General features: G+C 35.7%; 2 protein-coding genes across 2 annotated transcripts; both read left to right on the forward strand.

The window, feature by feature from the left end:
* The first annotated feature begins 3,193 nt into the window (after positions 1-3,193).
* LOC139892176 (F-box protein At5g07610-like) lies at positions 3,194-6,660 on the forward strand. Its single transcript, XM_071875215.1, has 2 exons — positions 3,194-3,327; positions 5,374-6,660. The coding sequence occupies exon 2, from the start codon at positions 5,406-5,408 to the stop codon at positions 6,489-6,491; it is 1,086 nt and encodes a 361-aa protein (XP_071731316.1). The 5' UTR covers positions 3,194-3,327; positions 5,374-5,405; the 3' UTR covers positions 6,492-6,660.
* A 1,327-nt stretch (positions 6,661-7,987) lies between these two features.
* LOC139892177 (alpha-glucosidase-like) lies at positions 7,988-12,306 on the forward strand. Its single transcript, XM_071875216.1, is given in 7 exon segments — positions 7,988-8,262; positions 8,686-9,289; positions 9,291-9,378; positions 9,733-9,963; positions 10,208-10,854; positions 11,210-11,625; positions 11,627-12,306. Coding segments are annotated over 7 exon segments (2,667 nt in total). The 5' UTR covers positions 7,988-8,053; the 3' UTR covers positions 12,099-12,306.
* The last annotated feature ends 165 nt before the right edge of the window (positions 12,307-12,471 follow it).

A 12,471-nucleotide genomic window follows, 5' to 3' on the forward strand; every position in this document is an offset into this window, starting at 1 on the left:
TTACGGATTCTAGTTGGACTTTCACTGCTCCAATTTCATTACTACTTTCGGTACTAGCAACGATTGATGATCTAGAGAACTCCATCTCTTGATGCCAATCATGTGAATGTGCTGCTATATGGGCAATGATGGCGTGAGCTTCTTCGGGTATTTTCTTCAAAATTGAACCTCCTGCTGCAACATCAATATCTTTTCGAGTAGCCACATTGACTCCTTTATAGAATATTTGGACCTTTTGGAATGTATTCTACCCGTGTTGAGGACATACTCTAAGCATCTTATTGAATATGGTCCAAGCTTCATAAAGAGTTTCATTAGACTTTTGCTTAAAGTAATTTATGTCACTTTGTTACTTTGCTGCTTTTGAAGCAGGGAAGAAATGTGACAAAAATTTGTCCATCATATCATTCCAATCTTCGATATCACCTTATGGTAACGAGTCTAACCAATCTATTGCATCATCCTTTAACGACCATGGAAAGATTTTTAAACATGCGACATCATCGGTGACATCTTTGATCTTGAATAGCTTGCAAATGCTTACAAACTTGCGAAGATGCTCGTTAGCATCCTCATTCGGAGCTCCACTGAATTGGCATGTAGTAGTCACCATGTGGAGAAATTGACCCTTTATTTCAAAACCATCAGACATCGTGGGTTGAATAATTGCGCGGCCTTGACCTGTTCTTGTTGCCTTCATTAATGCATCCATCGTTTGATTTGTAGTAGCCATCTCTTCCTCTTCTTTAATAACTGGCTCTATGACTGGTTGAATAACTGGTTCAGAGTTAGAATCCAATGAAAGTGATTCTAAACCCTGAGCAAGAGACTCTACTTCTTGAGCTCTTAAGCGTTCGTGAAGTTCTCTTTCAGGTTCAGGATATGAAGTAGTTAAATCAGAGTTGGAAGAACGTAGATTCATGCATTAATACTTATTCTGCAATCACAACACCACAAACAAACCAATTGCAAAAACACAAGCTTACAATAAAAATTAACTTTTATAGGAATTGAATTCCTACAAAAGGATCGAATAATTCAAAGTTTATTAAAATCTTTTAACAAAACCGCTCCTCGGCAGCGGCGCCAAAAAGTTGATGTGTCAAGACGTAACCTTTAAAATGTAGACAATATGCTCAATAATTAACACATAATACAGGCAACTATAACCCGATCATGCAGTAACTAGCAAGTACATTGACCAGTTCGTACCACAGGGAGCAGTTTGTTTTCAAGGACTTTAAACAATTAATCATTCTAAAAGGGGATTTGTATTTGAAGTTGGAATTCGTTTAATACTACAATAATCAAGATATAATAAATAACTATGCTTGATAAATGACAGGGATTGTTCTTTTGTAATTAAAATGGTTATTTCATAGTTACAAGTAATTAGTTTATATCAATTTCACAATATCTATAAACTTAAGAGCTATGTTTAATCAACAAGATTCTTTCGTGGTTGAATTCACATAAAACCTAGTTTACTAAGATCACTCTAAGTAAACTACATGATTGTATATCCTAGATATCATTCAATTAACATCCTATACTCACATATAGGTGGCTAAATCACTAGGTGTTGAAGTATAAGCTATGGCCTTTGATAAACTCACATAAACCAAGTCATAACTTACATAATTGAACTAGGATACAAGGATGGTTACAACAATGGATCTTTTGAAAGAACATGGTGATTTAGATTGACTAACTAACTAGACCCAACCCGGTTAAACTCACGTGAAACCTAAATTACAACAATCACTTGAGGTAATTTCATAACTATGTTGCTTTGGAACTTATTCAATTACCGAATTAAACACATAACAAAATCACTTAAGCTTATGCATCTAATCGTCTAGATTACTAGGTGTATTGAAGTATAGATTGTTTTCCTAGTTAACTCACATTAATAGGTCTGCAATCTATATAATTGAAGTAATGAACTAAGCAAGCATAACAATGGTTCTTATGGTTGAACTAGATTAATAAATCAATCAAAACATACTTGTAACTATTATAACATCAAAATATAGAACAATCCCAAACCATAAATCTTACATTGAAGTAAACACACAAGGTTTTTAGCTAGACATGATTAAAACAAGAACAATACAACAATTCATATACTTGAAATTCATAAACATAACAAGAAGTGAATGAAAACAAGAATACCAATCGAAATAGATGAACTAGCTTCAATCTTGGTGTTGAAAGAGTATTACTTCCTTCTTGACAAGCCTTAGAACCCCTCTTGAGCTTCCTAATACGAGCTATTTACTGATATATGATGTGTGTTTGAGTACAAGGGATAACCACCATTAAATAGGCTCAAAAGTTAGGTAGAATAGTGTTCTGGAGAGGGATGTGCCGCATCCCTTTAGTGATACGCCGCATCACTTTAGGCTCAAGTGTTTTCCAGCTCGTTTAGCACTCAGGAACTGTCGGCAGGCAAGGGATGCGCCGCATCACCTCTCAGATGCGCCGCATCTGACTCCTTGGATGCGCCTCATCGGTCAGAAACCCCGCATCTAAAACCTTCGGCATTATTGTGCATAGAGATGCGCCGCATCCCACTAATGATGCGCCGCATTGAAGTCTGGAAGTGTATTTCTGGGCTGTTTTTACTATCAAACATCGTTTCAGGCAGCGTTTTCGACCTTGGTCTTCGTTTAGGCACTCACAATGGACTTTTACAAATATTCATGAATTACAATACACTAGTACAACAATTTTTTACCTACAAATGGAAACAACTTTGGATCGAAATAACGACAATAAACATGTATGATTTTGGCGTTATCAGGATCTACTAATTATTTTGAGATTGGTTTTAAATACTTTAACTTTTAAATTTTACTATTTGTAATTTTAAAAGCTATCTTAAAAATTAAGCTTATGTAAAATTATTAATGTTACATTTACCGTCCTAAAAAAGAATAAAAAACAAAAAATTAGTGATACATTAAATTAAATTAAATTAAATTAAATATTTCGAATTATTTAAGGTACTGTATATATAATTCGTAGATTTATCTACGATTTTTTTTTATACAGAGTTTTAAATCGTAAATTACATTACATTAAAATAAAAAAAAATAAAAAAAAATAAAAAAATATAAGTGTTTACGGAGTATACTTTTCACGTGTGTATAAATAAAAACTATATGGCCCCAATTTATTATTCGCAAATCGAAACCCTAACCCTTTTCCTATTCGAACTGATCAGCGAGCTGATTTATGGCGGATTAATCACCACCGGCACCGCTCTCTCCACCGTCGGCTAACCACCATCTCCTTGCCCTAAACCGATCATAAACTATAAAGGTATATCTATTATTAAATCAATTTACTTTGATAAGTTATTATAGTTAACTCTGTCAGTCAAATTCGATTAAACTTCTACATCTTACTAATGTTATATCTTTATTTTTTTCCCTGTATTACAGACGAAATTTATATCAATAACATTCTGATTGTCTCGAGCTTCAATTCATTAACCCTAATATAGCTGAATATTTAAAATTTATTTATTCCTTTTTTGTTGTTTATAAATGTGTACGATATTTGATGTTTACGTTTTTTTTGTTTATGAATGTGATATTGGATGTTTTTTTATGCGAATTTGGAAGTTGAATAAAAGGTTGCAAAATACGTGAGACGGGGTCGAGACGGTCGGGTCCTAAAAAGGTCGAGACGTTCGAGACGGGGTCGAGACGGGGGTCGAGACGGACGGCGTTGACCAAAGTTGACTTTTAAATATATAAGTATAAAAATGCTTATATGTATACATATTTTAAAGCTAAAAACTTTAATTAATTAATTTATACCGATAATTGCTATCATCGTTAATTTAATACAAAAAATTCAAACTAAAATACGATATATTTTACCGATTTTATCGATATTCTGAATGTTGACCGACTTTGACTCGATTTTTTTCAACTTTAACCCGAATTTTGATCGTTGACTGTCATATTAGACGGTTTTCTACGAGACGGGACGGACTAGTCACCAAACCGTCGAGACGGGCGTCGAGACGGCTCGAGACGGGGTGTTTTGCAACAGTGGTTGAATTTATATAGTAAAAAGGAAAGGTTATCAAAATTTGAATGTCAAATGTGTATGATCAGCATGTATATTAAAAAGTAAATCTTTTTTTACACATTGATCATCTTAAAATTAATACAACTACAAAATCTTTTTGTGTAGTTAGGATCGTTTTGGTACCATGGTAGTTATGTTTCTGTTATTAAAACTGCTCAAAAGCCTTCATGTTTGATTTTATATAATATAGGTCAAAGTACATAAAAAGGTACGTAACATATATCCCCTGTTTTCCTATTCTAGGTCATTTATTTCATTATGATATAAAAGGAGTCTTTTTTTCAAAAGTTAATCAAAAAAGGGTGTCGTTAACTTTTTTGCATAACATGTCAAAGTCTTTTATCGACTAACTCTGTTAAAAAACGCGTGTCAAAAACGTGCGTCGAAATCGCGAGTTGAAAATGTTGGTCGATAAAGAACTTGACATGTTATGTAAAGTTGACACTTAACGACGCCCCTCTTTTTGATTAACTTTTGAAAAAAAAAACTCCTTTTTCTATATCCGAATGAAATAGATTACCCAGAATAGGAAAATAGGAAAAAATAGGTTACCTTTTTATGTAATTTGCCCTATAATATACACTAAATGTAGAGAAGGTAGCTTAAAGAATTTCAAGAAATTGAGAACACTTCAAAATGTAGTTTTTCTTTCTAATTTCAAATCTTATAAAACATATTAAGCAGGCCTAATTGGGAGATATGCTGAACTTTATTCTATTTTTGGGATTATACTTCTTTTCTTCTTCTTTTGGTACTAGGAAACTAAATATGGCCGTGGTAGTACTGTAGTGAGCTTAATTGGCTGTTCTTCCGTCCACAAAATCTGGAGCATGTTTACCGAAAGAGTAATCTAAAGTAGAAAAGTGGATTCTTAATGTGGAATCAGATGTAGAGTTAATGTGTATCCCTAACGTTTTGTAATTTAAAATGTATCATAAGCAATATTGGGATGATCTGGTTACAATAATGCCATTGAGGCCTTGAAGGTAGTAACGCCCTTTGTTAGTAACTGGAAGTTACTTCACATATACCGATTTCGTGTCTCATTTACTAACTAGTATGTTAAACAAAGCATTTCATAATCGTCTGTGTTGTAGGTTTCTACTTCTTGTGTGACTAACGGTCTAGGATTCTGGTGAGTGTCAGGATAGAACAGATTAAATCAACCATTTTTTTTTTTTTTGACCATGAAACTAAAGAGACGCTAAAGAAATGATGTGTTCTGTATAACATAATCTCTGCATAATTTTATATTTTTTTTTGCAGTTTGAATAGGTTATATATCTTATTTCAAGAAAATGGATAGTGGTAAGAATGTGAGCAAGTTTCTTGGATCAATGAACCACAAGATCTACATGGACCTTAAGCTCATAATAAGGGAACATGCACTTCAATTTCTTCCTGCAAAATCACTACTTAGGTTCCGGGGTGTTTGTCGGGACTGGAAACACATGATATCATCTCCTTTTTTTGCCCACAAACAATCCCTTTCTTGCGGTAGCGTATCTGGGCTATTCCTCCAAAACCATAACGCCTTACCAACATTTATATCCCTTGACCCACAATCATGTTCTGTTCCTGACCCAACCCTGAAGTTCCTTCCTGTCCCAGTTGACATTCTCGCCTCATCTAATGGCTTAATCTGTTGTCAGGCTCAAACCGATGATCGTTCATACTATATTTGTAACCCCGTCACAAAGCAGTTTAAACAACTTCCAAAACCGAGCATGGACCATGGCCGTGAACCCTCTATTGTTCTCATTTTTAAACCTTCACTACTAAACTTTGTAGCCGAGTATAAACTCATTTGTGCTTTCCCTTCGAATGATTTCGATGATGCCACTGAATTTGAAATCTATTCATCAAAAGATCAGTCGTGGAAGGTTTCTGGAGAGATAAACTTTGCAGCCGGGAAACTAATTCCTAAATCTGGTGTGGGCGTTAACGACATTGTATATTGGCTAACATTCGATGGATATATTTTATCCTTTGATCTGACAAAAGATAGGTCTCAGCTTGTACACGGGTATAACGGTTCTAGCCAGATATTAGGGGAACTGGACGGGAAACTTTGTTCAGCTAATATAAGCGGGAACTATATAACGGTTAATGTTGTTTCTGATATTTACTACAACACTATGCAAATGGGTAGCCATTCTCGCCTATGGGCTAATAAGGTGAACATACCTTTGTCTAGGGAAGTGTTTGGTGGAAATGCTTATGGTGGTTCTGTTTTATATGCTGGGAGTGAGTTTGTTTTGTTTATAAATGGGCGGTACATTTATCGTGCTGATTTAAAGACCAAAAAGGTAGAGTTTGTAGTTGAGACGTTAAACTGTGATCGAAGGGTGTTGCCGTATGTGAATAGCCTTGCTGCTCTATGAAATCGTTCCAGATAAGTTAATGGTTTTCGTATGTTGAATCCTTTAGAAACTTCTTTCAGTTTGTCTAGTCATTTTGAACTCCTTGTATCGTTGACTTAAGTATGTGGAGATTTTATGCTTATGTGTTATGGATCTTTTGCCCTTTATCTGAATTTTTTTTTTTTCTTTTTTTTTGGAAATGATAATATGAACCCATTTACTTATGAATGTTGATTCAGTTTGTCATCTATCTTTACCGGAACGAATGGGTTGAACGGGTTATAAGTCAGGAGAAGTGCATTTTAATACAATATTTGACTTGCAAGTTCTTTGAACAAAGAAAAATTATTGTTCAACCCTTTTCAGACCTGTTGCAACCTGTTATTAAGGTGACAATTTTCACCAATCTGTGGGTACATTGTACTGGTTTTTTGACAGGGGCATTATGGGTCATTACTGTTTGATCCAGAGTGGCATCATGGCTCATTGTGGGTCACTTTATTTGTTGTAATTCAGAGGCAACATGAAATTTGGTTTATTCGATACTAAATAACAATATTGTAATCTATTTTGTGTAATATAATGATTTGTGCTGACGTTAAGTTATACCCCGTATCAAATTTAGATGAAGTCACCAAACCAAATCTTGTTACGTTCAGTTTAATGATCTAAATATAGTTGCAGGCGCATTATGTGTATCACACCAACAAGTCTTATAGTCGCCATTTTTATCGGCCAACAAGTCTTTCGCCATTATCATCGGCCAACAAGTCTTTCTTGCGCTTTGTTCATTTTGCACCATGTATGTTTAACAACTTTAACCTTTAGTATTCTAGGATTATTCATTACCTTGTTTACCTCATTAAGTCTCGAGCGACATAAATTTAAAAGTACTTCCGAAAAGGATCTTGGCGACAGGGAAGGGCGACACGCTCGGGGTGAGCGACGGCGTTGTTTTGTGCCGGCTCATCGAACATGGGATCCACACTAAATCAAGTATTTAAGATGTTAAAAAATGACTTCAAAGCTGGTTTTAAAGTGGATAGAAATAATCATATGGAAATAGATCTTAAAAATGACTTCAAAGTTGAAGCTGGCTTGAATGTTGTTTACAGTAGTTTCTATTGTTCATACTTGATTGTATGTCATGTAGACAATCATTCCCCTATCATAAAATAAGAGAATGATCATTTACATTTTACCTTCTTTATACCTCACAAAGTGAGATAAAGTTTTATTGTCGTTGTTGTGTAGATCGTATGAACTTGTCAAGTATATTTACAAATTCTACATCAATGACAACTCTTAGGATCTTTGAATTGCTTCGGTATTAGTTTATGCTTTTAGATAAGAACGATAAAACAAAAAATAAAAATGAGTTCAATCATATGCTGCCGGCTCATTGAACACGTGATCCAAACAAAATAAAGCATTTAAGAACACATCCCAACGAGTGGTGGACATAGACTTTAAGTAGACTCTTACGTTGATTTTTATGCAGAAGATATGATAAAGTTTAAAGACTCCACAAATATAAAAATTGCACAACCATAAATCCCACTAACTTTTTATGAAACAAAAAAATGGAGTTGAGACCAGTTATACTATTAGTACTACTACTAGTACTAGTTTCAATTAATTGGAAAACCATCGCTGAACCAGTTGGATACGGCTACTATCTCCGATCAATTGGTATCGGTTCGTCGGAAAAATCATTGGTCGCTGATCTTCGACTCAATAACAAGTCGTCCGTGTTTGGGCCGGACATTGAGGAACTCCGGCTTTTTGCAAGGTACTGTTTCATTACCACCTCAGATTCTGATCCTTGTCTCTTGAATGTATCATGTACATTTTACTATTGTTTGAAGTTGTATAATTGTATAATAAATAATAACTTGTTCATAAGGATATGAGTGCTTTATAAAAAGGTTATATTATTATCAGTGATTAGTGATGTCAATGACACAACAAAAGTGTTATGATTCAACAACACAATGGCTGTCTGCTTTTTCTTTTCTTTTTCCATAAAAAGAAAGTGTAAAGTCATAACTTTTTCTTATATACACAATCAATTTGTTTAATATCCTATTAGATGCAGAAATGATTTCTTAATGTAAGTTTGATGTTTCAATTTGTTTAATCTCCTTCAGGATGTATTGATTACATTAGTTACCTGATGATCGTTTTTTTTTTTTTTTTTTTTTTTTGTTTTCAGCTTTGAAACAGCTGACCGATTAAGGATTCGAATCACTGACGCTAATCACCAAAGATGGGAAATTCCAACCGACATTTTTCCACGTCAACAATCTAAACAAACTTTTTTGGCAAAACCCAACCGGCATATTACTCCTTCCAACAACCTTATTCTCTCCGACCCCTCCTCGGACCTCATTCTGACCCTTAAAAATAACACCAACACCCAATTCGGTTTCACAGTCACCCGTCGGTCGAATGGAGATACACTTTTCGACACCTCAAACACTCTTCTCGTTTTCAAAGATCAGTACCTACAACTAACATCTTCACTTCCATCTAATGATCGGTCTTCAATATACGGTTTTGGAGAACATACTAAACGTACATTTAAGTTGACAGCTAATCAGACACTTACACTTTGGAACGCTGATATTGGAAGTGCGAATCTTGATCTTAATTTATATGGATCACATCCGTTTTATATGGATCTTAGATCAGGTTACAAAAACGTGTTGGCGGGGTCCACTCATGGCGTGTTGTTGCTTAATAGTAACGGAATGGATGTTGTATATAACGCTGATAGTATTACGTATAAGGTGATTGGCGGTGTTCTTGATTTCTATTTTTTTTGCTGGACCGTCACCTGAGTTAGTTATGGATCAGTACACTCAGTTCATCGGCAGACCAGCTCCCGTTCCTTATTGGTCCTTTGGTAAGTTCGTTTTCTGTTTTTTTTTTTGAACGGCAAATTTTCGCATCGAATACTCTCGTCTGCGACTCACACACGCTAGGTAGGAAACTCCAAGGATTGACCCGGGTTGCTTGGCAACTAATCGCGGAAAAATCCTGGAGAAAACCTCCCCCTTATCGGAATTAAACCCGGTTTGCTTGGCAATAATCGCAAGTGCAATGCCTCGGTGGTAAGTTCGTTTTCTGTTAACATGTTCATGGATTAACTCAGCTTGTTTTGACCCGTTTTGAAGGATTACATAACCCGCCCACTTTGACCATATGCCTGTTTTTATAAAACGTTAACGTTCGTTATTTCTATACCCCTGATGTACAGGGTTCCATCAGTGTCGATATGGCTACAAAGACGTTGCGGATGTTGAGGGAGTTGTTGCAGGCTATGCAAAAGCCAAAATCCCCCTCGAGGTTATTTGGACCGATATTGATTATATGGATGCTTATAAAGATTTCACATTAGATCCGATTAACTTTCCATGGTCAAAAATGTCAAAATTTATTCAAAATATTCACAAAAACGGTCAGAAATATGTGCTCATACTAGATCCAGGTGCTGAACCTTATCACTTATCAAACATTTTTTTGGATTTTTCTAACGACAGTCTTTAGAGATGTCTTTGAGGTGCATTAATGTGTTGTAAAAAGCGGTTAATGTTGAGACGGTTATTAAAAAGTACAAGTCTTTTTTGCACCTTATAGACAACTTTAAAGGCATGTTGTTAGAAAAATCCTTATTTTTTATATATACATTATTACTGTTCAAGTTTTACAATATTGGTCCTTGTTACGCGCAGGTATCAGTGTCAACACGACGTATGAAACTTACATAAGGGGACTACAAGCTGATATCTACATAAAGCGTGACGGCGTACCTTATTTAGGTGAGGTTTGGCCTGGTATCGTTAATTTCCCGGACTTTTTGAATCCAAAAGGAGCAACCTTTTGGGGCGACGAGATCAAACGGTTTCATGATTTGCTACCGTTCGATGGAATTTGGCTTGACATGAACGAAGAATCTAATTTCATATCTTCACCACCGTTTCCATCTTCTAAACTCGATAACCCTCCGTATAAAATCAACAACTCCGGTGTCCAAATGCCGATTAATAGTAAAACTGTGCCTGCAAGCTCTCTACATTATGGAAATATCACTGCGTATGATGTTCATAATTTGTACGGTTTTTTGGAAGCCAGAGCAACAAAAAATGCATTGATAAAGATAACGAGTAAACGGCCGTTCATACTTTCTAGATCGACGTTTGTGGGATCCGGTGTATTTACAGCTCATTGGACTGGGGACAATGCTGCCACGTGGGATGATTTGGCGTATTCGATTCCAAGCATATTGAATTCCGGATTATTTGGAATTCCGATGGTCGGTGCTGATATTTGTGGATTTTCAAAAAATACTACTGAAGAACTTTGCCAGAGATGGATTCAGGTATATATTTTAAAGCACATAATTATGCTACTTGTTCCTCATGAATTACACAGGTGGTAAAACGGGCGGGTCAGTTGGGTTGTGTAAGGGGTTAAAATTACCATTTATGTGTTACTTGGCGAAATGGGTAGATTTCAAAGCACATAATTGTACTATTTGCCCCTCAATGAATTGTGGTAGAATGGGCGGGTCAGTTGGGTTGTGTAATAAAATTACCATTTGTGTAATTAGTTAGTCAAAATGGGTGGGGTTTGGTTGACCCAGACTACTTCTGTTATATTTATACAGGTTATAAACGATGTGTAATACACAACTACAAGTTAAACTTGATCTCATCTACTTGTTTTAATGACAGTTAGGTGCTTTTTATCCGTTCGCAAGGGACCATTCCGACAAAGCAAGCACACGACAAGAACTCTACCTATGGGATTCTGTTGCTGCAACCTCTCGAAAGGTACTTGGTCTACGTTACCGAATGCTTCCATACTTATACACATTAATGTACAACGCACATTCGAAAGGCATCCCGATTGCCCGACCCATATTCTTCTCGTTTCCACAAGACACCAACACTTACGACATCAGCACACAATTTCTCCTAGGAAAAGGCGTATTAGTATCCCCTGTTTTAACCGAAAAAACAGTCTTAGTTGATGCATACTTCCCATCTGGAAACTGGTTTGATCTATTCAACTATTCGAACTCAGTCAGTGTCGAATTAGGTACTTATGTTAAGCTGAACGCACCACTTGATCATATAAAGGTACATATTAGTTTTACAAAATGAAGGTTTGACTACAAAAGCAGCTAGGCAGACACCGTTTAACATACTCGTTGTGGTTAGCAGGAGCGAGAATAGTACGGGTGAGGTATATTTGGATGATGGGGAGGAAATGGAGTTTGGGAAGTCGACTTTAGTGAAGTTTTCGAGCCAGTTTGTGGGTAAAAAATTGACGTTAAGATCACAAGTTGAGAATGCAGGATATGCGTTGAGCCAAAAGTGGATAATCGAAAAGGTGACGTTTATTGGGTTGGAAAATGGTTCGAGTGTTATAAGTGGTTGTTTGTTGTGTTCGAATGCGAGTTCGGAAGTACAAGTCGATGTTGGTGGCGGTGGTGGACGGTTTGGTATTGCTCAGGTTTCGGGTTTGTCGTTGTTGATAGGAGACGAGTTCGAGCTAAAATTGGAACTTGATCAATCAAGGGGTAAAGGGGACAGTTGTATCCTAAAAAAATCTTTGTAAACTTTTAATTTAAGAATATTAGTACTTCAATAATTTAAGATTTCGTCCCCTCGAAAAATAAAAATAATATTCCGACCTGTAACTAATCGAAATGACAATCGATAATGTGAACAACCATACGTCTGTTGTCTAATGTTGGATACAGATGTTGATGAGGAAACAGTTAACTAAACTGTCAAATATAATGCATGTATTTTTATCCTTTTCATTATCCAATCACCAATTCACCAAAGGTGATATCAAGTGTTTCAAGTGTTCATTGGGGATGTTCATTGTGATTGTCAATTTTTTTTTTGGTATTGTGTAGACACCAATATTTATTGAACAAGTTAATTAATTTACCTATAATTCCATGCTTTATGTTCCACACCAT

The sequence above is a fragment of the Rutidosis leptorrhynchoides genome, chromosome 2, assembly GCF_046630445.1.
Source record: "Rutidosis leptorrhynchoides isolate AG116_Rl617_1_P2 chromosome 2, CSIRO_AGI_Rlap_v1, whole genome shotgun sequence".
Taxonomy (NCBI): Eukaryota; Viridiplantae; Streptophyta; class Magnoliopsida; order Asterales; family Asteraceae; genus Rutidosis; species Rutidosis leptorrhynchoides.